Here is a 21522-nt window from a genome sequence, read left to right on the forward strand (position 1 = left end):
ACATGTAGTGGAACAGGAACTTCGTGAATCTTCTGATAGGGTTCCAGGAGCCCACAGGGTCCTTGGACCATAGTTTGAGAACCACTACAGTAAACTAGACTGTTTTCCAGTTAAAGACTATATCACCACTGAATTAGTTTTAGAACTGGCAAGTTCTTCCACGGCCAAGACTTTTTTTTTTTAAAGTAATATTTATACCCAATGTGGGGCTTGAACTCATGACCCCAAGATCAAGAGTCGCATGCTCTACCGACTAAGCCAGCCAGGCACCCCCATGGCCAAGACATTTTAAACAAACTGCAAAAGATTGTGCTGGTAAAGGCAACTTGAATTCTTTTTAATTCCATTTTAAGTGGACACTTTAATACACCAGTTTTCAACTTGAGTTCATAAATTCTTCTTTTGCCAGCCAAAATTACATATTAGATTTTTTTCAGGTTTATTTTTCTAAACCAAGAAGAGAAAGCAACATATCATACACAGTCAAGGTTAACATTCGTATAGTGGTTTTACAGTTTATAAAGCTTCTTTCTGTGCACATATGATGCCATTTAGTTCTTAGGAGCCGTTCTATAGGGGCAAGGGCGGGGCAGAGACGACTTGCCTGAGACCGCCATCGGTGACCAGGCTGTGGACCAGGATTCCTCGTGACCAAGCGATGTGCTCACAGGACAACTCTGCTCTAATGAACAAACATCTCACTTTCGAAAGAAAGCCCTCCAACCTAGGAAGCGGGGATCCTTTATCTATGTTCACTTTTTCACATACACAAGAGACAGCATCTGTTCTAGAATCCAACTGGATTTTATTTGACACAGAATACAATATGGCTGCGGGAATAGCAAACTAAAAAGACAAAGCAGAAAAGACATGGTTCTATCTAATTTATAATTAAGTAACAGGAGGGCAAGTCATTAAATGAATAACAGAACAGCTGAGCTCGATGGAAGAATTCTCTCTCTAGTGCCCGTACCTGAAAGACAAAGTACATTATTTCATTAATTTCTTAGTAATTTCCTGCTTTCGACTACAGAACCTGCTAGAACACAGGAGCAAGTGGAAGGAAAACTTTTAAAACATGTGAGTGCAAGTGTGCTCCCAGACTGGGTTGACACGAGGTTTTGCTCCTTTTATTTTACCCTTCACATTTTACCTTCTACCTTCTTCTTGGTGGGAGTCCCTCCATGGGCCTCCACTACACCCACCTGACCCTCCTTCCGGTTAGCGGACACATGTGCGCAGTACTGGAAGGCGAGAGGGAAAAGTAAGAACCAGGGGCTGCGACTGGGAGCCGCTCCGGTGGCTCCAGTCCGCGTCTCAGACACCCTCTGAGCTCAGCCTCCATCCCACCGCAGCGTGTTTTCACTCAGATCTGCTACTCAGGCAAACACAGGAATAGTCACTAAAAGGCCTGAATTTCAAAATCTATCACCAGGTCCAATTTCCACCCTGATTCCATTCAGCACTAAGAAAGAGAACTGTAGAGAAATAAGGTATGGATTTCAGGTGGTTTCGGACTTCCCCAAAAGCCAAAGTTTGGCTCTAATAAGAGTATAAAAACAAACCAGGCCGGGAAAGTTCTTTCACATATAAATGGGTTTCTTGAACAAATATCCTTCTATTATTTTACTCAATCTTCTGTTCAGTTCTTTATGGACCGTTATCCCCTGAGTAAAGGAGGTGTCAAATACTTATATAACAAAGTACAACACAGAACATAATACATTTAACAATGGGTGGAAACCAGGGCACCTGAACTCTGGGTCATGCTTTCAATCATCCCAAAGGACTACTGGATGTTTTAAACACTTCTCATATGAAATCATGAAATCTACTTGAATATCGTCTACCAAAAAAGTTGTGCCGAATTCCACACAGAGTAAGAGCCCCAGTGTTTGTAAGTGTACTGGAGAGAAAGCCAGACGTTGTCTATCAGATTGAAGGATGCCCATGATTTGTTCCTTCGGAATCTGTTTTCCCAATGCGTAGTCGAGCCCTGCCTGACAAGGCCACTGGTGGGACATGGTGGTGATGTCAAAGCCCAACACGAGGGATTCTTCATACCCTCTACTTCCTAGGCTCAGTCCAGGGAATATTTAATGGGCAACATGGCGCAATTTGGGTCCAAAACAGAACCTGGAGCCTGCTTCAGGGCAGAGCCAATTACAAAGGCCTCCTGAGAATGCAGAAAAGTGTTTTGCCTTGATATGTGTGACTTCATGGTTCTACTCAGAACTCGAGCTCCTGAGGATGGGGAAGGGCCGTCTCCCGTGTTTTCATATCTTACACATTAGGTAGCACACACTTTGCTGAATGAAGCACCGTGGTAGTTAAAAGTTAAAACACTGAGTATTTGGCAGGTTTCATAAGAAATGAACATGCGGGGGGCCTGGGTGGCTCAATGGGTTAAGCTGCTGCCTTCGGCTCAGGTCATGATCTCGGGGTCCTGGGATCGAGTCCTGCATCGGGCTCTCTGCTCAGCGGGGAGCCTGCTTCCTCCTCTCCTCCTCTCTCTCTCTCTGCCTGCCTCTCTGCCTACTTGTGATCTCTCTCTGTCAAATAAATAAAAATAAAATCTTTAAAAAAAATTAAAAAATAAATAAAAATAAATAAATAAATAAATAAAGGTCTTTCCTTCTTTAAAAAAAAAAAAAAAAAGAAATGAACATGCAGTCAGTAAGACTTCCAAAATTCTTTACCAAATAAATAACCAAGTGTAAAAGCAAAATAACTGTACCAATATGGGATTTCTCAACATTTAACAAAGAACCCCATCTTTTGGTTTTTAAACTTCATTATATCCTATTAATCAAAACTCATATTTAAATAAAACCCCCTTCTCATAAAAAATTTGATAAAGCAAATGATCAATAATTCAACAGCAACAAAACATAGCATTTCACAGGGAAAGCAGCATCAAAATGTATGAAAAGTAGCCAATCTTACTCAAAATTCAAAAAATGCAGTTGGATACTGGTTTTGAACTATCAGAGCAGCTGAGATGGAGAAGTTTGATAATAGAGCCTTAGCAGGAAATGGAGAAAGGGGCCTTCTGCTGCACTGTTTAGAGGGGGTGTAAATTATAATACATTCTTATAAAGGAAAATCTGACTTTAATCAAAAATAAAAAGGTACACACTCTTCACTCAGAAGTTCCTCCTTTAGGAACTACTGCTACAAATATACCTGCACATATTCACAAAGATTCATGTATAGGGATGGTCATCCTTACACACTATTTTTAAGTGAAAAATCTGAAACCCAAAATCTATCAATTAAATAAATTATGGTACATCAACATAAAAACTACTCTTCAACTATCAGAAAGGAGGTCCTCGGATATATATGAAAAAAAACTCCAAAATGTATGAAATGAAAAAGCAAGGTGAATTACTATGTTGGATGCTCATATTTATGTTAAAATTACATACACATATATACCCATGTACATGCAAGCATGTTTCGGAGCTAGTCAGGAGGTACTGAGAACTTGTGGTCACCTCTGGGACTGAGATCAGGAGACTACGATGGGACACTAAATTTTTTGGGTATGCCCTCTTGACTATCTGAATTTTTAAAAAATTTACCATGTCACGTTTTATTTATATAATACTAGTAATTTAGTTGAGAGAGCCACAAATACCATATCGGAGTTAATCAGAATGAGATAGAACCATGAAGCAGAATAGGTAAATAAAATTCAACCCCAAACAAAGATACTTGACCTTGGTTAGCCCCTGGAGCCTTATTATGGTTATGATTCTGGAAATAATGACCAGTTTGCAGATTCTCCTATTTTCTACTTTCACAGACCCTGAGAGGTGGGACTCACAGATGAGCGCTTGTTTTAATAATTAAAAGTCTGTTTGTAAAACAAGGTATGCTCCCTGTCTCCCATCTTCTCAGACTCTGCACCCTCCAGCTTGAGGTGACTCGGGGATGGCACGGCCCACAGAGCCCCGTCTTACAACGTCAGAACAGCCAGACACCTACTTTTGGAATTCCCACTCTCTGTTGTCCAACGGACACACCTGCCGTGTTTTGAGCCAGCGAGAGATGCAGTGGAAGTGAAAAGCATGCTGGAAGAGAAGACACATTTCATTAAAGATCATTCCGCAGCCATCTACTGACGGTCTGTCTCGAGGGCAGCAGCCTGGTGACACACAGGGGACCAGCGAACAAGGGGAGACAACAATGAGAGGCAAAAGGTCAACAACCCCTTACGCCTTGGTCAGGTACAGGACACTCCCACTGAAACACAACCACCACGAGAAGAAATCATTCGGGAAGCACCATATACGCTACAGCGGTGCCTTTTCTCCCCTCCCTTAAGGGAAGATGGAATGTGGCTTCCTGGTGCTCTTGGGCCCGTAAGGGGAGGCTTCTACTTTCCTGTACTTTCCTTGGACACATGCCAGGAGGCCCTTGATCACAGGCAGATTTCAAACTTCCCCATTCTTGGTCCCCAACTGCCCCTCCCCCACCTTGGAGAACGGGAACCCCGGGAGCAGTGACTTCTCCTGCCGCTGCTGAGACGGGCACTTCCCCAATCTCCCCGCACCCAGCTCAGCTCTGTTCAAAAGACCTTCTTTCCAGATTTGTTCAAAGGTGCACCAATATTAAAACAGCTCAGTACCTGGTAAGCCTTTAAGGGGTGAGGCACTTTCTCTTAAAAAGGAATGAGATTAAAAAAACTAGGGAAAAAGGAAGCATCGTGATGTACAAACCACACACAAGCAGCAGAAAAGATGATCAAACGACTTATTTCATGATCAAGGCAAGAAATAAAATGGCCAGAGTACCCAGAAGGCTGGTAACTGATGGGGAGCTAGGAGATGGCTTTCAGATTTGGGCAAAAGGAAAATCTGTGGGAGTTTTTTGGTGTGAGTGAATGACACGCAGGTGCTAATCACAATACCTCTGTGACAGACATTTACTCTAGCAACTACTCATGGGAACGGAGAATTAAGACAGCAGCTACAAGCGCTCCCCTCATCGTATCTGAGAGGGGTGGGACCCAGGTGGGGACAGGGGAGAAATGCTGGCTGCCCAGCAGAATAATGAAAGCTTCTGCAAGCCTGATTTAATAACAGACTCAAAGTCTGGTCAGCAGGCCCTACCAAAACATGCGGGGACCTTCGAGAAGAGTCACTGAGTGGATTACCATCACGGGCACTGTCTTGATAAAGACAGAGACAGAATTTGGTAATCGGGAGTGGAATCCACAGCTAGGACACTGTGGATGGTCCACAGGACAGGTACTCGCCCAGGGTGAGAGCTTTAGATCCCTTTCACGCAACTCGTTGACTCTCATACAACTCACTGTGAAAGAGAGAAAAAAAACTTCTAGAAAGCAGAAAATGAGGCCTTTTTTTCCTCAATCACCAGGTAGTAGGGACAGGCTCCCCTAAGGGTATTCAGGACGCCTTTCTTCACTGCCCCCCACCCCCATTAGGCCCCTGCAGCAGTACAGGGTCCTTATACGCCCCAACTACCTCGGAAGACGGAGGGAAAGGGGCCTGCAGGTAAGGATGCAGAGCAGGTGCCAGCATCCCTGAAGCAGCCTGGTCCCAACTTTCCGCCTGTTGATAACCGGCGGTCGGCCGAGGGCTGTACCCAGCAGTCTCAAGTACACTGCCTAGTGCTTACAGCCCACAGAGGGTGCGAACTCCTATCACCTAACCGGAGCCTCAGAGCAAGCCTGGTGAGAAATCACGACAGGTATCATTACCTTCCTTTTGCAGACAGGAAACTGAAACTCCGACAAATCAAGGGACTTGTCTAACTCATGGGGCGGGCAAGAAGACCCAGAACTAGAAGCCGGCGCTGGTCCAAGGGCTTCTGCCGCCCCAGGCCAGCTCCTCTTTATGGTAGGCTCCCGGAGCTAGTCTCGCCTTAGCCAAACTTAGGGGAAGTTCACTTCCTTTGCCCTCCACCAAAAGATAACTTGACCCTTGGTATATGCTGGATGTCAGGCAGGGCAAAGAGCCCAGTATATTTTATTTCTTTATCCCCACAAACAACAAATCCAACTAGGCCAATACCGGCTGGGACAGGCTACTGGGAAACCACTCATAGGGCCCTGACAGAATTAAGAAGGTGCGGGACAGGCACGGGTAGGACAGAGCCTCAGCCTGCTGGGCCTCAGTACTGATATGTGCTCAGTAACCAACCCCCCCCCACAAAGTGGTTACTTATTTATATTTAACAAACAAACACTTATGTTTCCTGTGTGCTAGGATAAAATCGTTTCATCCTGATTATAACTCTGTGCAGGCTACATGAGGGAAGCCAGGGTTAGGGATGTCAAACATCCCTAACTTGCTAAGTCACTTAGCAAGTAAGTCAAAGACAGGGAATGATGGTCTGACTCCAGAGCCTCTTAGGCCTGGGCTACGCTGGGGGCTGCGGGTCCTCTTTCCCCTTGGCACAGGAGGACAGGACAATTTTAGCTTCTCTAACTGGGACTATATGGCTACAGAGATGAATTTTTAACACATGCTAGAAATACCATATTTGATGTTGTTATCCTTCACAGCTGTCACGCCGTTGTACATTCAGTCCAACGATGCTGGACAAAACATTTCTGGCATGAGCCAGGATTTAAAAAAAAAATCCTAACTTAGTACATTTGCCACACTTTAGAACACACACACACACACGGGCCCTTGAACACCCAATTTATTTGCCAAACTTAGTTCCACAAGGCAAATTTAGCCCTAAAAAAAGATCTGTTAAGAAGGTAAAGATGTCCACCAACAAGAGAATATTCCAAGGACTGCCACAGGCCCTGCAGGCAATTCCCAAAGATGAATCCCCAAGTGTTGCTAAAAGTCATTCTTCTTTATAATTAAGACAAAATGGTGCCCGTATAATAACTAGTAATTTTTAACCTATCACAGGTGAACAGTACAAAGATTTAAAATCTTTTTTACTATTTGTATACCTTTTGGGAGAAAGGTGGGCTAGTCATTTTTTTTTCCTAGTTATTTTCAAGACTGGCAAAGCAGGAAAAGTGGTAATATGTTTACAAGCCATGCTGATAGGGAAAGATGTTTCCTTACGTTACAGACTCCCCATGCAACAGTGCACTCTTCAGAAGTAGCAGACGCCTGGTTAGCTTGACATTCTATGCCTGTGGGAACAAGAGCAACAAGATCACTGGACCTCACGCACCCCACCTGCACGGTATCACAAGCACAGGATTTGGGCACAGGTAGGGGTAAGGATGGTGCAAACCTGGACAAAATCTCAAGTGGTTCATTAGTCACCATTGTTTTTTCATGAGTGTAGGAAGGGGTGAAGCGCAGAAGGCAGAGATGTGACTTATCCGTTTGCTTTGTAACGATTTCCTCTCCTTGGTCACAGAGTGATGAAGGAAAAGGCACATTTTTTAGTTCTGAACATAAACTGACCTGTCCAAACCGCAGTGATTTCTCCTAGTCTGGCTCATCTAGTAAATTCTTAAAGCTACCCCGTAACTCTTACTGTTCTGAGAAATGGCATCTTCTCCCTGTTTTGGGCAAATGCTGCCTCTGAGGTCTTTCCAACAGTATGGCCTCGCTGGGTAACAAGCTCCAGCCCCTCGAGGGGTCAGGCACACACACAAGAACTGGGACAGAAGCAAAATAAAAGAGGTGAAGAGGCCTGTGGCACACTTGAGCGCATGCTCTCTGTGAAAGCACCAAAACTCAAACATCTTTAAAACACCGTCAAACAAAGCCAATCTGTTCGGCCAATGGGCTAGAGACTTGGGGCCCACCAACTGGTGATGCGTACTACCCAAGGTGATGTTGTCTTGTGAACAGAGCACATTATGGCAAATATATCCAAGTATTAATTTCATAGAGGGGGAAGAGAGAGGAATTAAAATAGAATACAAATCTGACTGAGGTCAAGAACTGATGAGTAAAGCTCTACTGGGGATAATTCTTCAAGGAACAAGAATTACTAATGTCTAATTTGCTTTCTCTGAAGGTGGTAACTAAATGGAGTCTCTCATTTGAAGAATAAAAAGTTTCGGGAAAGACTAAAAATAGACAATTACTTCAAACTTCCATAGGAGAGAAACAGAAAGACTGTAGGCAAATAGTGCTGAGACTTGAATGGGTCTGTCTGGTCTTGGGGGAAATTATACACCATAAGGGTTTTTTCCATCCTTCAAAAAAACTATGAAAGGCAAAGGATCTGAAATCACAAAACTTCCTTTTGCTACCAGATCCACACTACAAAGAGAGTAACAGTTCTCCTTCTGATAGGAATGGAGAGTCCAGAGTCTATGCAGTATATGCAAGGATTTACTGGAGTTGTGACTGCACTACCATTTTCAAAAGTAGGGAAAGTAAAATCTGATGACCTTCAAGTTGGATTCTCTCAGATGAGTACAATATATCATGAAATTAGTTAATTAAGAGACACAATTATTGTTGAAATAAATAACGACTGTTTCAAGGTACATGATCATGTTTAAATTTTTCTAGGTCAAGGTACTTTTAAGGGACTCTTTCTGTACCAAGTGCAAAGTAGGCTCTCAGTACCTGAATAAGCAAACAAAACCACTTCTACCAACAGAGACACTGGGGGCCAAATATATACGCATTCTTTACCTGGTAATTCTTAACAAAGAACAAAAATGTATAGGAAGGATAAGACTGCAATCTACAAAGCCATGAAAGAAAGGACATGGCATGAAAAATTATTAAATATGAGTGTAAAATGTTTTCAAATAGAAAATTTTCTTGAGGGGCGCCTGGGTGGCTCAGTGGGTTAAGCCGCTGCCTTCGGCTCAGGTCATGATCTCAGGGTCCTGGGATCGTGTCCCGCATCGGGCTCTCTGCTCAGCAGGAAGCCTGCTTCCCTCTCTCTCTCTCTGCCTGCCTCTCAGTCTACTTGTGATTTCTCTCTGTCAAATAAATAAATAAAGTCTTTAAAAAAAAAAATTCTTGAGCTGTTGGTGCAGGCAGTTGAGTCGTTCATTTAAACAGGGAAAGTTAACTATTCACTGTCAACCTAGAGCAGCCAAAACAAAGCAGCACATAATGGGTTCCTGTCATACCCCTGCAAAGGCAGAGGCTTAGTGCATGCGGTACATAGTCTGGGGACTTTTAAACTTCAATATAAGAGCATTACCAGGGTGCCTGGGTGGCTCAGTGGGTTAAGCTTCTGCCTTCGGCTCAGGTCATGATCTCAGGGTCCTGGACTCGAGCCCTGCATCGGGTTATCTGCTCCGCAGGGAGCCTGCCTCCCCCTCCCCCTCTGCCTACCTCTCTGCCTACTTGTGATCTCTGTCAAATAGATAAATAAAAAATCTTAAAAAAAAGAAACAAAAAAAAAGCACTGAGCATTACCACCAAAGGTCTGCTAAAGAAGCAATGGTTTCACCTTGGAAGCTGATGGGTTTCACACTTTTGAAACAGGGATGGACATGTGGTTTAGGAAAAGGCTAACTTCTCATGGGCAAAGGGTGTCTGGATGCCCTCTAAGACTACCTGAGATAATGGAGAAAACCTAGATTATGTGTTTCAGCAACTCTTAACAACAACAAAGAAATGGGGCAATATACAATAAATATGAAGCTAGAAGAGGGCATGTAGTGTTAATTTTGACTCAAAAGAGGATGTCTTCAGACCAAGAAAGCTTTACAGAAGAGTCTGACTTGGGCACAGCCATAATCACTGTTATTTATTTAGGGCTATGTACATAATTATTCATTTAATGCCAGACCAGAATTTATTAGAAAATGGCCATTGCTAAATCAAGATTCTTATTTTCAGCTTTGACAAAAAGTCTTTTTACAGGAATCATAGTCCATTTATTTTTTTAATGGAAGGCAAGCCCAGTTATGGCAACCAGACTTCTCTGTAGTGTCTGTGATAAACAAAAAGGTATGTTTCTTAAGGGTAAAAATTTGATCTCAGTCACTGTTTTATACTGGTGCCTAGCAAAATGCCCAGGATGTGAGCATTCATTGAATAAAAGACAAGACTTGAGAACAGATTCTTAATTATAGAGAACAATTTGATGGTTATCAGAGGGGAGGAGGATGAGGAGATGGGTTAAACAGGTGATGGAGCTTAAGGAATGCACTTGTCACGATGAGCACCCGGTAGTGTATGGAAGTTAGTCACTACTGTGTTGTATGCCTGGAACTAATATAACGATGCATGTTAACTAGAATTAAAGTAAAACCTTAAGGGATGCCTGGGTGGCTCAGCGGATTAACCTCTGCCTTTGGCTCAGGTCATGGTCTCGGGATCCTGGGATCGATCCCCACATCGGGCTCTGTGCTCAGCAGGGTGTCTGCTTCCCCCCTCTCTCTACCTGCCTCTCTGCCTACTTGTGATCTCTGTCAAATAAATAAATAAAACCTTTAAAAATAAAATAAAACCTTAAGAAATAATTTTTTAAAGAAGAACAAACTTCTGAATTAAAATTTTGAAAAGACATGACTTGAAAATACTTTCATAACTTTTTGTTACAAGATTTCAATATTCTGGGATGCCTGGCTAGCTCAGTCAGTAGAGCATGAGGCTCTTGATCTCAGGGATGTGAGTTCAAGCCCCACACCGGGGCCTACTTAAAAAAAAAAAAAAATTCAATATTCTACTACTTCATCTAACATTTGAAATATATGATAAAGTAGGTAGATATCTAACTGAAGACCTACATTGATCCCTCAAGTGTTCAACTCTAAGATAAAGTATCAATGGCCTTTGTTTGTTGTGGTCCTCCCAAGAAGTACATCCTCTTGAATCCAGAGAGACACAAAATGACTTAAATAACTTAAAAAACCCAAACTAGGGTTATTTGGAATCATTAACTATTTACAGAAGAGAGACCCAAGGAAATAAAATTTGCTTTGGGCACAACTCCTTACGAAAATGCAGAGCAACAAAATTGGCACGCGTGTAATCAGAACCCCACCCAAACACATTTAAAACTGGGCATATGTTTTTCCGTGATGGATCCCTTCTATCTATACTAAACATGATGGTAGCCGCTGTCGGCTCTGACTGTCGCGTGAAAAGGTAAACAGGGTCAAAATTCAAACCACGGACAGCAAACTACCAACGCATATTTGATTGGTGCTTTCCAAGTTGCAATAATCAGACTATTCCCCTATCTTGTATTTTTATTATTCATTGAGCAAGTGTTTAGTGAGAACCTCTTACATACTGGACACTATGCTAGATGCTGGGAAGAGAGCAGTAAACAACATACATATGATAGAGAACGAACTAAATTAAATACTATAAAGGCAACCATGGGAGGTCTGGAGAATGTTTAACAGAACTATCACAGCCTGTGTGTATGTTAAGTATGGGCAGGGAACACATGTCTGAGCTAGTTCAAGATGAGATCTAAAGACCAACTATGGGTTAGTTCCACACCTCTCCATAAAGTCACCACTAGCCTCATGTAGCTACTGAACACTTGAAATGCGAGTAGTCTGAATTAGATGTGCTGTAAGCGTAAAATACACTTCAAAGACTTACTACCAAAAAGAAAATGTAGAATATTTCACTTTAAAATATTATTTACAGGGCGCCTGGGTGGCTCAGTCGTTAAGGGTCTGCCTTTGGCTCAGGTCATGATCCCAGGGTCCTGGGATCGAGCCCCGCTCTGGGCTCCCTAATCGGCGAGGAGCCTACTTCTCCCTCTCCCGCTCCCCTTGCTTGTGTTCCTTCTCTCACTGCACCTCTCTCTGTCAAATAAATAAAATAAAATCTTAAAAATAAATAAAAAGTAAGATATTATTTACATGTTAAAATGAAATTTTTTTGGATATAGCAGGATAAATAAAATGCAAATCACCTATTTCTTTTTACTGTAATGTGGGTACCAGAAAATTTTAAATTATGTATGTGCTTGCACTTGTGGCTCATATTCAGATCAGACAGTAGTGGGTTAGGGCAAAGGTAGTGGAGAGAAGAGGAAGAATATTGCACACCAAGGGAACAGGATGTAAAAAGGCTCTAAAAAAGAGCATGGACAACTCAGGAAAGGAAAGAAAGCCAAAAAACCTATCAGAGTGAGTGGGAGAGTGTTGCAAGATGAAGCTGGAGAGGCAAGGGAGTGATTTTCAAAATAAGTGTCTACAAATCCAACTCTAGAAAGCTGAAATTTCTTCCCCTTATATCTCATCTCTGTAAGAAACCATTTTAGTACCTGGATTTAAAAAGTAACCTCAACTATTACTGGTATGATCAACACATTTGCCCCTATTACTAGAAGGATCCTGAGTCCGTCAACCGCTATCAAATCCACCATGTACTGGCTACTACACGTGATGGAATCTGTAGATTTAAATGAAATTTCTTCACTGCAATTAGCTGTCTATTTCAATGTTGGCAGCGATGTCCTCTTAACTTTGGGGCTAACACTGAAATTCCTTACTTCGTTGGCTTCTTTTCTTTATAAATCTTGCCAAGCAAAAACTAGCTTTGGTGGAATATTTTAGCTCAAAGTTTATTTTTTTCCTTTCACTATTTTTGCCTTTGAGTCTGGGTATGAGATGGGAAATATAGAGGAATAATCAACAGTGCCTCTGTGTCCACAACTCATTCTAAATGTGTGCTTGCCATCTTTAGATTGAGTAGATTTATTCTGAGAAATGAGTGTGCCTCCAGGATATCATTAAATCTACTCTATTTCAAACACACCAGCGGACTAGAGGCAGAAGACACCAAGTGTTCTGACTAGGCTGTGTATCTCCTTGGGAAGAAGAAATTTGCTCACATCAGGATAGCCACAATCTCTGGAACCTTCTCAACTTCCTCCCATGCTCCTCCAGTTACTTACAAAGATCCATAATGTGGTTCCTGCAGATGGCACAGTTATCAACCACAATATCCCAGGCCCAGAGGGCTACTGCATTCCACTGCAAAGAGAAAAAGGGGGAACAATGCACTCTCCTTGTAATACAGGCACGCACACACTCTAGGATTTCATGCTGCAGCTGCAGTTATCATCTCTTTGGCCACAAGGATCACCAAACATAAGAGTTTGGGGATATTACATTACTCTTATTTATTTTACAAGAAGACAACAGAAGGCCTCACGTGTGCTCACCAGTTCTTTAAACAGTTGAGTATGTGAACACAAATTAATGGATTGTCTTTATTTTCTCCCACAGCTTACAATAATTTAGTCAACCATACCAATGTAAGAAAATCAGGAATAATTCTTAAGTGCCTATTTTAGGTTTAATAAGCACAAACTTGAATTTCTGTACAGGTTCCCCAGAAGGGCTCAATTTCTGCACAGAAAAGTATCTGCTCTTTAAGGCAGCTTTCAAAGAATGAGCCTGGAGGTGAAAGCTAGGAACAGAAGAACTATGATGATGATTGGATCATAAAAATGGGTAATCGTGGGATAAGCTGGATAACCAATTACCCAGCGTGTGAGTCCACAGAGCAAGGTCATGACTTAAATCTTACAAGATTATTTCACAACAAACTCTACAATTCACCAGAATTTTGGTTAGTTCCTACCATCAAATAAACTGCTGTTCTCAACTTTCACATGCTCAGACTCTCATTTAGTTTAAGATAATTCCAATTAAGTGTTTATCTAAAAGCAGCATTTAAGCAATTTAACCTTCTGGCTTCTGCAATTATAAATATTCCCATACTCCCTTTTCCTCCACTAATCTGGTGCTACTTCCCAAACCTTCACCTCTTTCAAACCCAATTCTCAGAGCCTAGTTCAACTTCTTCAGCACTTTTCACCCGAAAGCTTCAACTGGAAGGAAAAAAACAAAACAAAACAAAAAAATCTTTTTCTTTTCTTCAATATGGCTGCTGCCTTGTAACTGAGCATGCAGTGTCCACAATGAAACACCAAAAAAGCAATAGCAGGGGGAATATTGTCGGTGTTTAGCCAGATATTCAAGTAATAACATTTCCCCTATTTCAGAGTCTTCATTTGGAAGAGATTTATTTGATACTATACGGGAATCGGCACTTTTCTCCCACACTGTTGGCAAACCACTATAAGGCATTTCATGCAAAAAGACACGTTCAACATTTTTGCTTTCCCACTTTCACCAGGTCGTTCGCCACTAGTACTCAACCCTTCCTAAATGACACAAGGCTTGGGCTCGTATTTTCTTTTTAACAAATTCCATCACTGGGGGGGAGGGGGAACAGAGGGATTTAGATAGGACCACAGAACTGTGGCGGCTGTGTGACAAACCAACAGACCTCTCAGAAAAGCCTATAGAGTTGTTACTCTGGAGACACTTTAACTCGGCGGGGACGAGGACTAGAGAGAGGGCTAAGGGAGGCCTTGATTAGGCGAGGACCGAATTAGGGTCCCTCATTAAGTGGGACCCCGGGCTTCGGGAAGAGGCGGGGCAAGGAGATCACCAGCCAGGCTCCTCGGAAGCCTCCACTGCGGTAGGAACTCAGGTCCCGGCTTTCGCCGCACTGCCCCCATTCTCCACCCACTGCATCGTTCCGACTCCCCCTTCCATCCACCCCACCCACTCCTCCCCACCCCTCCACCACTCCAGTGACAGCTCAGGCGCTTGGCTCTCCCAGCCGAGTTGCAACCCCGCGTATTGCAATAAGCGCCTCTGTGATTGGCCCCTCAGACTCCAAGCGAAACCAATACTGCCATTGGCAGTGGGCCCCAGTCACGCCGATCAACTCTAAGACCCGCCCCCTAGTTTCCTTTCCTGGTACCCGGTCCCAGGAACGCCCTGAAATGAAGCCCTTTCCTCCGCGCCTCGGTCATCCTCGGGCCTGCCAGCCAGATCCGCGCCTCTCTACCTTCCCTGAGGAAGGCGCTGGCGAGACCCAACCTTTTTCACTTCAAAGCGCTTCTTGCCCGCGCCGCTGTTGGTGCCGCTCGGGGTATCCACATCCATCGCTGCCGCCATTTTGGAAACACACGGTCTGTCGTCCGGCCACTGCGCCTGCGCACCAGCGCACGCCTCCCTCCCCTTCCCTCCCCGGCACCTCCTCCCGCACCCCGCCCCCTACTGGCGCGCGAGGGGCAGGTGGGGGGCGGAGCACGTAGCCACGCCTCTTAAAGGCGCTGGTGCAGGTCCCTCCCTCCCCGCCCCCCCACCTCCTGGCCCCGGCGTCGGCCGGGGAAGAGGCGGTGGCCGGGGCGGGGCCGGGCGGGGCCTAGCCGACGTGATCGAGCCGGGTGGAAACGCTCGAAAGACTCCCTCTCGCCTCCTCCCCCGGGAAGCCCCCGGCCGCGCTCCCTCTGCTGGGGCGGCGGCTGCTTCCTCCGCCTCGGCCGCGACCTGCAGTGCCGGCCCCGCCCCGCCCCGCCCCGCCTTCCCCGGCCGCCGCATCGCTCCAGTGCCGGCGGGTCCAAAGCAGCGCTTTCGCCGGGGAAGCGGCGAGGGCGGGTTCCGCGAGTCCTGCTTGCGAAACGGGAGACCCCACAGTTTCGCAGGTCCCGACCCGTTTCCGAGCCAGGCCCGACGTGCAGCCTCCCTGGGAGAGCCGGGCCCAGGCACCGTTTGGTTCCTGATTCCGATCCAGGAAATGCTCAGGATACGACGGGGAGCCGCGAGCTCCCCGAATGTCCTCTCCGGGGCCCAACTGTGTAGGCATTCTCCAGTCCTGCCTTAACCTGCACACCTGAAATAGGCGGAGGAGGCTTAGGAGCCTGGGAGATGCCATCTCCAGCCCGCCGGAGATAGCATTCCGTGCTAGAATGCTCTTTGGCTAAGGGACACGACTTCAGCTTCACATACTTGAGCACACGTTTCCTAGTCCTCAATTGGTCATCTATGGTGTCCTTTCCCCCTAATTTCCGTCCTCTTTTCGCTCCTTACCCTGTAGTCTCATCTGCAGTCGCTGTACGTCTTAATTCTTGTGAGGCGCTTGGCCATTGATTCTTACTGGTCGTTCCTTCCCAGCCAGAGCACCTGGACTTTATGTTACCCGCCCATTTCTACATCCGACCCCCCTTGTGAATCTCTAACTTTGCGGAAGTATGACTCGGCTAGATCACTCTTGAATCTTGTATTGGTTTATTTGAAATCTCGTATTTTCTCTTAAAAAAAAAAAAAAATTGGGAGCGTACTGATTCCATTTCCAAACCGGAAGAACTGCAATTTGTTTCCTTGTCTTAGTCATAAACAGGAACAACAAATCCATGAAAACACCACCATACTTTCAACCAGACTTGGAAAGAGAAAAAATTGTCCGAGACCTTAAAACATAGGAACCCTACAAAGTTTTTCTTAGCCTAAATTTTGTTAGAATAATAATTCCATGTTGAGATTTCTGTCATCTAACTTACTGCATTCCCAAAGACCCCTACAGGATACTAAAAACCCACAGTAAATCAACGTATTAAGGGCATATTTATCCTTCATTAAACTCATTGAGTATGTACAAGGTTCTGTTATAAATAAGAGAGAAACGGTGATGAAGGAGTCAGAATTCCTAGTAGGGAAATAATACACAAGTAAGCAAATACATTGAGGGGAAAAAAAAAAAAACACCCTCAGGTATCAATAAATGCTATTAAGAAGACAAAACGAGGGGTCCTGGCTGGCTCAAGTGTCTGCCTTGGGCTGAGGTCATGATCCTGGAGTCCTGGGATCAAGTCCTGCGTTGGGCTATGTGCTGGGTAGAGAGTCTTGCGTCTCCCTCTCCTTCCCCTCTCTCTCGTGCTCTCTCTCTCTCTCATTATCTGTTTCTTTCTCTCATAGAAATAAAATCTTAAAAAAAAAAAGAAGAAGAAGAAGAGGAAGAAAGAGAAGACAAAATGAGATCATGAAATTGAGGGGAGAATTAGGTGATTCGAGAAGGCCTCTATGAAAAGTGACACTGCCCCTGAAGTCCTTTACAAGGGCCTAAAGGATCCTCCATGATCTGTTACCCATTCATTTAATGTATTTTCTTCATTGTTTAGAAAACTGGCACACATATCTTCGAACATGTTTTTCATTTACTTATTTATTAGATTTATTGATTTTGTGTGTCCTCACCAAGAGGGGAGTTTTTATTGTTTCGTTTATTGGTGACACTGCAGTGCCTGGTACATTGCAGGGCTCAGTAGGTGTTGAATGAATACATTTGAAGCTTAGTGAGCAAGGAGAGTGTGGTAAGATATCAAACAGATAGGCAGAGGCCAGGTCAGAGCAGGTAGGGATTTGCAGATATTATGGGAAGGTAGCTAGAGGGTTTAAATTAGAGGAAGGGACTTATTGACAAAATCTTAAAGTTTTTAAACTTCGTGAAGAAGGCATTGTAGGGATACAGGAGAGGAAGCGGCAACAATTTCTATATAGAGCTACGGTGGGGAGATGTATGATCTTAGGGGCAGTTGTATTAATCTGTGAAAACCTTATGTACTGATCTCTCCTTTGGAGATTTGCCTTGCCATGTGATTGGCCATGACATTCTGTACGCTAGACTCTACTGCATAAACCCAAGAGAACTTTTCATGGATACATGAAAATACAAAAGATGGGAATATGGATTCCTATCTTTCTTCATAATTTCACTCAGTTTACAATGCAATAGGTTGTAATTTTACTTTAGTTCTATTTCTTTCATCCATCTATTCATTCAACAGTTGCTAAAATATCTACAGGACCTGCTGTGTGTCAACTGTACCATGCTAATCTAGATAAAAAGGCATCTGATATTTCAAGTACTTACAAAAGGCCCTTTTTATCATTGCCCTTACGGTATACTAGCAGAGAGGCAAGTCAGTTATTGATGATTCCAATGAATTTTAGGAAAGGGGAAGTTTGGGGTACTTTGAAACAGAAAGCAGGTCTGTAAGGGGTGGGGGTAATGTGGAAGTCTTCTTGGAGGAAATGGTTTGAGATGGAAGCGTGAGCCAGACAAAAAGCAGAGGCAGAGGGATGCTGGTAAATGTTTAAAAACCAGTTCTAAAACAAACAAACAAATAAACAAGCAAGAAAGCCCTGATCTGTAGTGTGAACAGCCAGATTGCAAAATTTCTGAAAATTGTTCCTGTAAGCTGATGTAAGCTGGCTCCAACACACACACACACACACACACACACTGAGTGATATGGAAGAAGGTGGCATTCCAGGAAGAGGGAACACTGTGCAGAAGGGACTCAAAGCTGGAGAAGGCGCAATGCATCCATAGAGAAGTCTGGAGTGGCTGGAGTATAAAGAAAGAATGATATAAATGAGTCTGCAATGATGTGCAAGAATCATTTGTTTGTGTCTCTTCTCTTATTCTGTATTTAGCAATGTCATTTTGGTAACTTGAAATTGGCTGCTATAGTATTATTTACACCATAGAAATTGGCTAACATTGCATATCGGGGTTTTCCACTTCCCAACTTGCTTAATAAATATATACCAGTGGTAGGGGACCAGGTCATGCAGAATTGTTCAGTGGACCCACACAAAACGTTTTGGTCCCTATCCTTAGTGATGGGAAGCCACTGAAGGATTTTAACCAGTATCTCATATGGTCAGATGTGCACTTTTAGAAAGTCCTAGAACATGGCCCTAAAGTAAAGAAATTGGATCCCAAGGATTACAGGTGAGGAATTTCTGAATTAGGTCCATATCCAAGTGGAGATCAAGGAAGCCCAACTAAAAGAACTCTGGACTGACAGTGACAACTGTGGATTAAACAGAAGTTCTTTTTAAAAGGCATATTTTGACAATTATGATCCTGACTTTGGAGGAACTGAAATGATTAGCAGTGGAAGGAATCATGTAAAATTTCTTAAGTAAAAATTTACTGACTTTAAATAAGAGTGTTAGGCAGGACTTCCACTTCTGAAGATGGAGTAGACATACCTTTCCCTATTATTCTTCTTTTTTTTTTCTAAGATTTTATTTATTTATTTGACAGAGTGGGATCACAAGTAGACAGAGAGGCAGACAGAGAGAGAGAGAGAGGGAAGCAGGCTCCCCACGGAGCAGAGAGCCCGATGCAGGGCTTGATCCCAGGACCCCGAGATCATGACCTGAGCCAAAGGCAGCGGCTTAACCCATTGAGCCCCCCCCCCCATTCTTCTTCTTAGGTACCACTGAAATCCCTGAACAGGACATATTTTTTAAAAAAAATAATAATAAGACTTTGAGAGTTGGAGAGAAGAGGCAGACCAGTTAGGGAAATTAGAACTTGAGGAATGACATGGTAGTGAGTTCCCTGAGTTTTCTTTTTACTTCCTGTGTCCCAGACTTGGAGCTGAAGAAGCTGGTAGCCAGAAATTCCAATGAGTACAGACAAAAAAGGAAGAAATAAATAGAACAAAGAAAGAAAAAAAGGCTGCTTTCTTTAGCAAACAGAAAACTTTACACAATAACTGCTGTAATCCAAGCAACACAGAAAAAATGTGGCCCTACTTGCACACATGCTGGCAAAGCTGAATGAGGAACCCAGTCTATATAGCTTGCAAGTCTTTAATCAGGTGTCCAACACCCATGCTAGCGTGGTGCAGGCCAAGTAAGGAGTTGGTACTCTCATCCCTTCTGGCTGATAATGACTTCCCCTAACCCTGTTGTGTAAGAGGAGACCATGGCAAGATTTGGACATCCACTCAAGCCAGCAGCAAGAGGCAACCCATCCTCTCCCTGTTGGGGTGGTGTTGGAGGAGGTTAGTGGAGAGTGAGGACTTTCACCATCACTCAGCAATAACGAGGATACCCTCCCTGCAGTGTCTGTAGAGACCGGGTAGGGAGCTGAAACTCCTACCCTCCACCCCGACTGTTAATGGAAACTAAGTGGGGAATCTGGACGTCTACCTCCACATTTACCTGCTGCAGTGATGTCCCCCAAAAAGCCAATTAAAAAAGGAGGTTTAAATAAAATCCAGTGTCTCATAACATAATATAAAATGTCCAGTTTCAGTTGAAAAATCACTCAACAAGAACTGTGAAATCTCAAGGTGAATGAAAAGACTATCAAGTAGATGCCAACACCAAGATGACAGGGCTGTTAGAATTATCTGACAAAGACTTAAAACCAGCAATGATAAACAATTTTCAGCAAGCAGTTGCATACAAGCTTGAAACACGTGAGAAAATAGATTTAACAAAAAAAAAAAAAAGAAAAGAAGACTCAAATAGAAATTTTAGATCAGAAAAATGTAATAACTGAAGTATCTCAGTGGTTGTGCTCAACAACAGAATGGAAGTGACGGGTGTGCGTTGCAGGGGAAACAATGACTGAACTGGAAGACAGAACAATAGAGATTACTTAATATAAACAAGAGAGAGAAGAGAGTCTGAAAATCCAAATAAATCAATAAATCAACAACAACAAAAACTCCAACAACAACAATAAAAAAAAAAAACCCAAAAAACAAACCAAACGAAAACAAAAACTCTAGCACCTCAGAGACCTGTGGGACTATCACAAAAGATTTAACATTTGTGTCATCAGAGTTGAAGAAAAAAAGACAAAGAGGTCCAGAGTCAAAAGGCAATTGGTGAAATAATGGATGAATATTTCTCTTATTGGCCAGAAACATTAGCCTATAGATTCAAGAAACTGAGTAAACCCCACACAGTATAATAACAAAGAAATTCATGTGAAAAAATATCACAATTTAACCTGAAAACTGAAGACAGAAAATCTGAAAACCAGCCAGAGAAAATGACAACTTATCTACTGATGAAAAATAATTTGAATGAGAGCAGATCAGAAACCATGGAAGCCAGAAAGAAGTAGCAATATAGTTTTAATTGCAGAGAAAAAACAAAAACAAAAACAAAAACAAAACAAAGAAACTGTCAACCCAGAATTCTATACCCAATGAAAATATTCTTTAACAGTGAAGGGACAATGAAGACATTCTACAATGAAGGAAAACTAAGATTTGTCACTGCAGACTTACTCAAAGACATGGATAAAGGAATTTCTCTAAACAGAAAAGATACAATAAAAGAAGGAACTTTGGAACATCAGGAAGAAGAAAGAACACAGTGGACAAAATAGTAGATAAATACAATAGGCTTTTATTCTCTTGGGTTTTCTAAATGATGCTTGACAGTTTGAGTAAAAAATATAAATTTGGGGGATGCCTGGCTCGCTTGGATGGCAGAGCATGTGATTCTTGATCTCAGGGTTGTGAGTTTAAGCCCCATGTTTGGCATGGAGCTCACTTTTTAAAAAATCAACTGGATTTAATAAAACTTAAAGATTGTTTTTAAAGAATAGAGTCCTGTGTGGTTCTAAATATATATGGAGGAAATATTTAAGAAAATTATAAAATGGGAGGGTAAAGAGACATAGAGGGAAGTAAAGTATTTATATTTCATTTTAAATTGGTAAAATGATGACACCAGTCGACTGTCATAAGTTATGTATTTATGATGTAATACGTAGAAAGACCACTTAAAATACACAAAGAGATACACTCAAAAACATTATAATTACATAAAAGTAGAATTCTAAAAAAATACTTAAGTAACCCACAAGAAGGCAGGAAAACAGAAAAGCAATGAAAACAAAGAGAACAAAAATGAAACAAAACAAAACAAAAAAACCAGACTTAATCCTTAACATATCAATAACTACATTAAAAGTAAATGATCTAAGAATA

At 42.8% G+C, this 21522-nt stretch overlaps 1 protein-coding gene across 2 annotated transcripts; it reads right to left on the reverse strand.

The window, feature by feature from the left end:
• Window positions 1-785: 785 nt before the first annotated feature.
• RBX1 (ring-box 1) lies at window positions 786-14964 on the reverse strand. 2 transcript variants are annotated; one of them, XM_004771266.3, is made up of 5 exons: window positions 14807-14964; window positions 12802-12880; window positions 7065-7135; window positions 3994-4079; window positions 786-973 (listed from the first exon to the last, which is right to left on the reverse strand). In XM_004771266.3, the coding sequence occupies exons 1-5, from the start codon at window positions 14882-14884 to the stop codon at window positions 961-963; spliced, it is 327 nt and encodes a 108-aa protein (XP_004771323.1). In that variant the 5' UTR covers window positions 14885-14964; the 3' UTR covers window positions 786-960. The 2 variants fall into 2 exon arrangements, with proteins under 2 accessions (XP_004771323.1, XP_044939731.1); XM_045083796.1 differs by lacking the exon at window positions 7065-7135.
• Between the last annotated feature and the right edge of the window lie 6558 nt (window positions 14965-21522).

Source organism: Mustela putorius, unplaced genomic scaffold (genome assembly GCF_011764305.1).
Source record: "Mustela putorius furo isolate JIRA1106 unplaced genomic scaffold, ASM1176430v1.1 tig00000738_pilon_pilon_pilon, whole genome shotgun sequence".
Taxonomy (NCBI): domain Eukaryota; kingdom Metazoa; phylum Chordata; class Mammalia; order Carnivora; family Mustelidae; genus Mustela; species Mustela putorius.

What these genes read in the sequence shown, in the direction of transcription:
- RBX1 (XM_045083796.1), bottom strand. Translation starts at nt 14,884, where the DNA reads ATGGCGGCAGCGATGGATGTGGATACCCCGAGCGGCACCAACAGCGGC. An exon ending in AGCGCTTTGAAGTGAAAAAG is followed by an intron (nt 12,881 to 14,806) that starts GTTGGGTCTCGC and finishes TTCTCTTTGCAG; the next exon opens with TGGAATGCAGTAGCCCTCTG. An exon ending in GAACCACATTATGGATCTTT is followed by an intron (nt 4,080 to 12,801) that starts GTAAGTAACTGG and finishes CTTCTCTTCCAG; the next exon opens with CATGCTTTTCACTTCCACTG.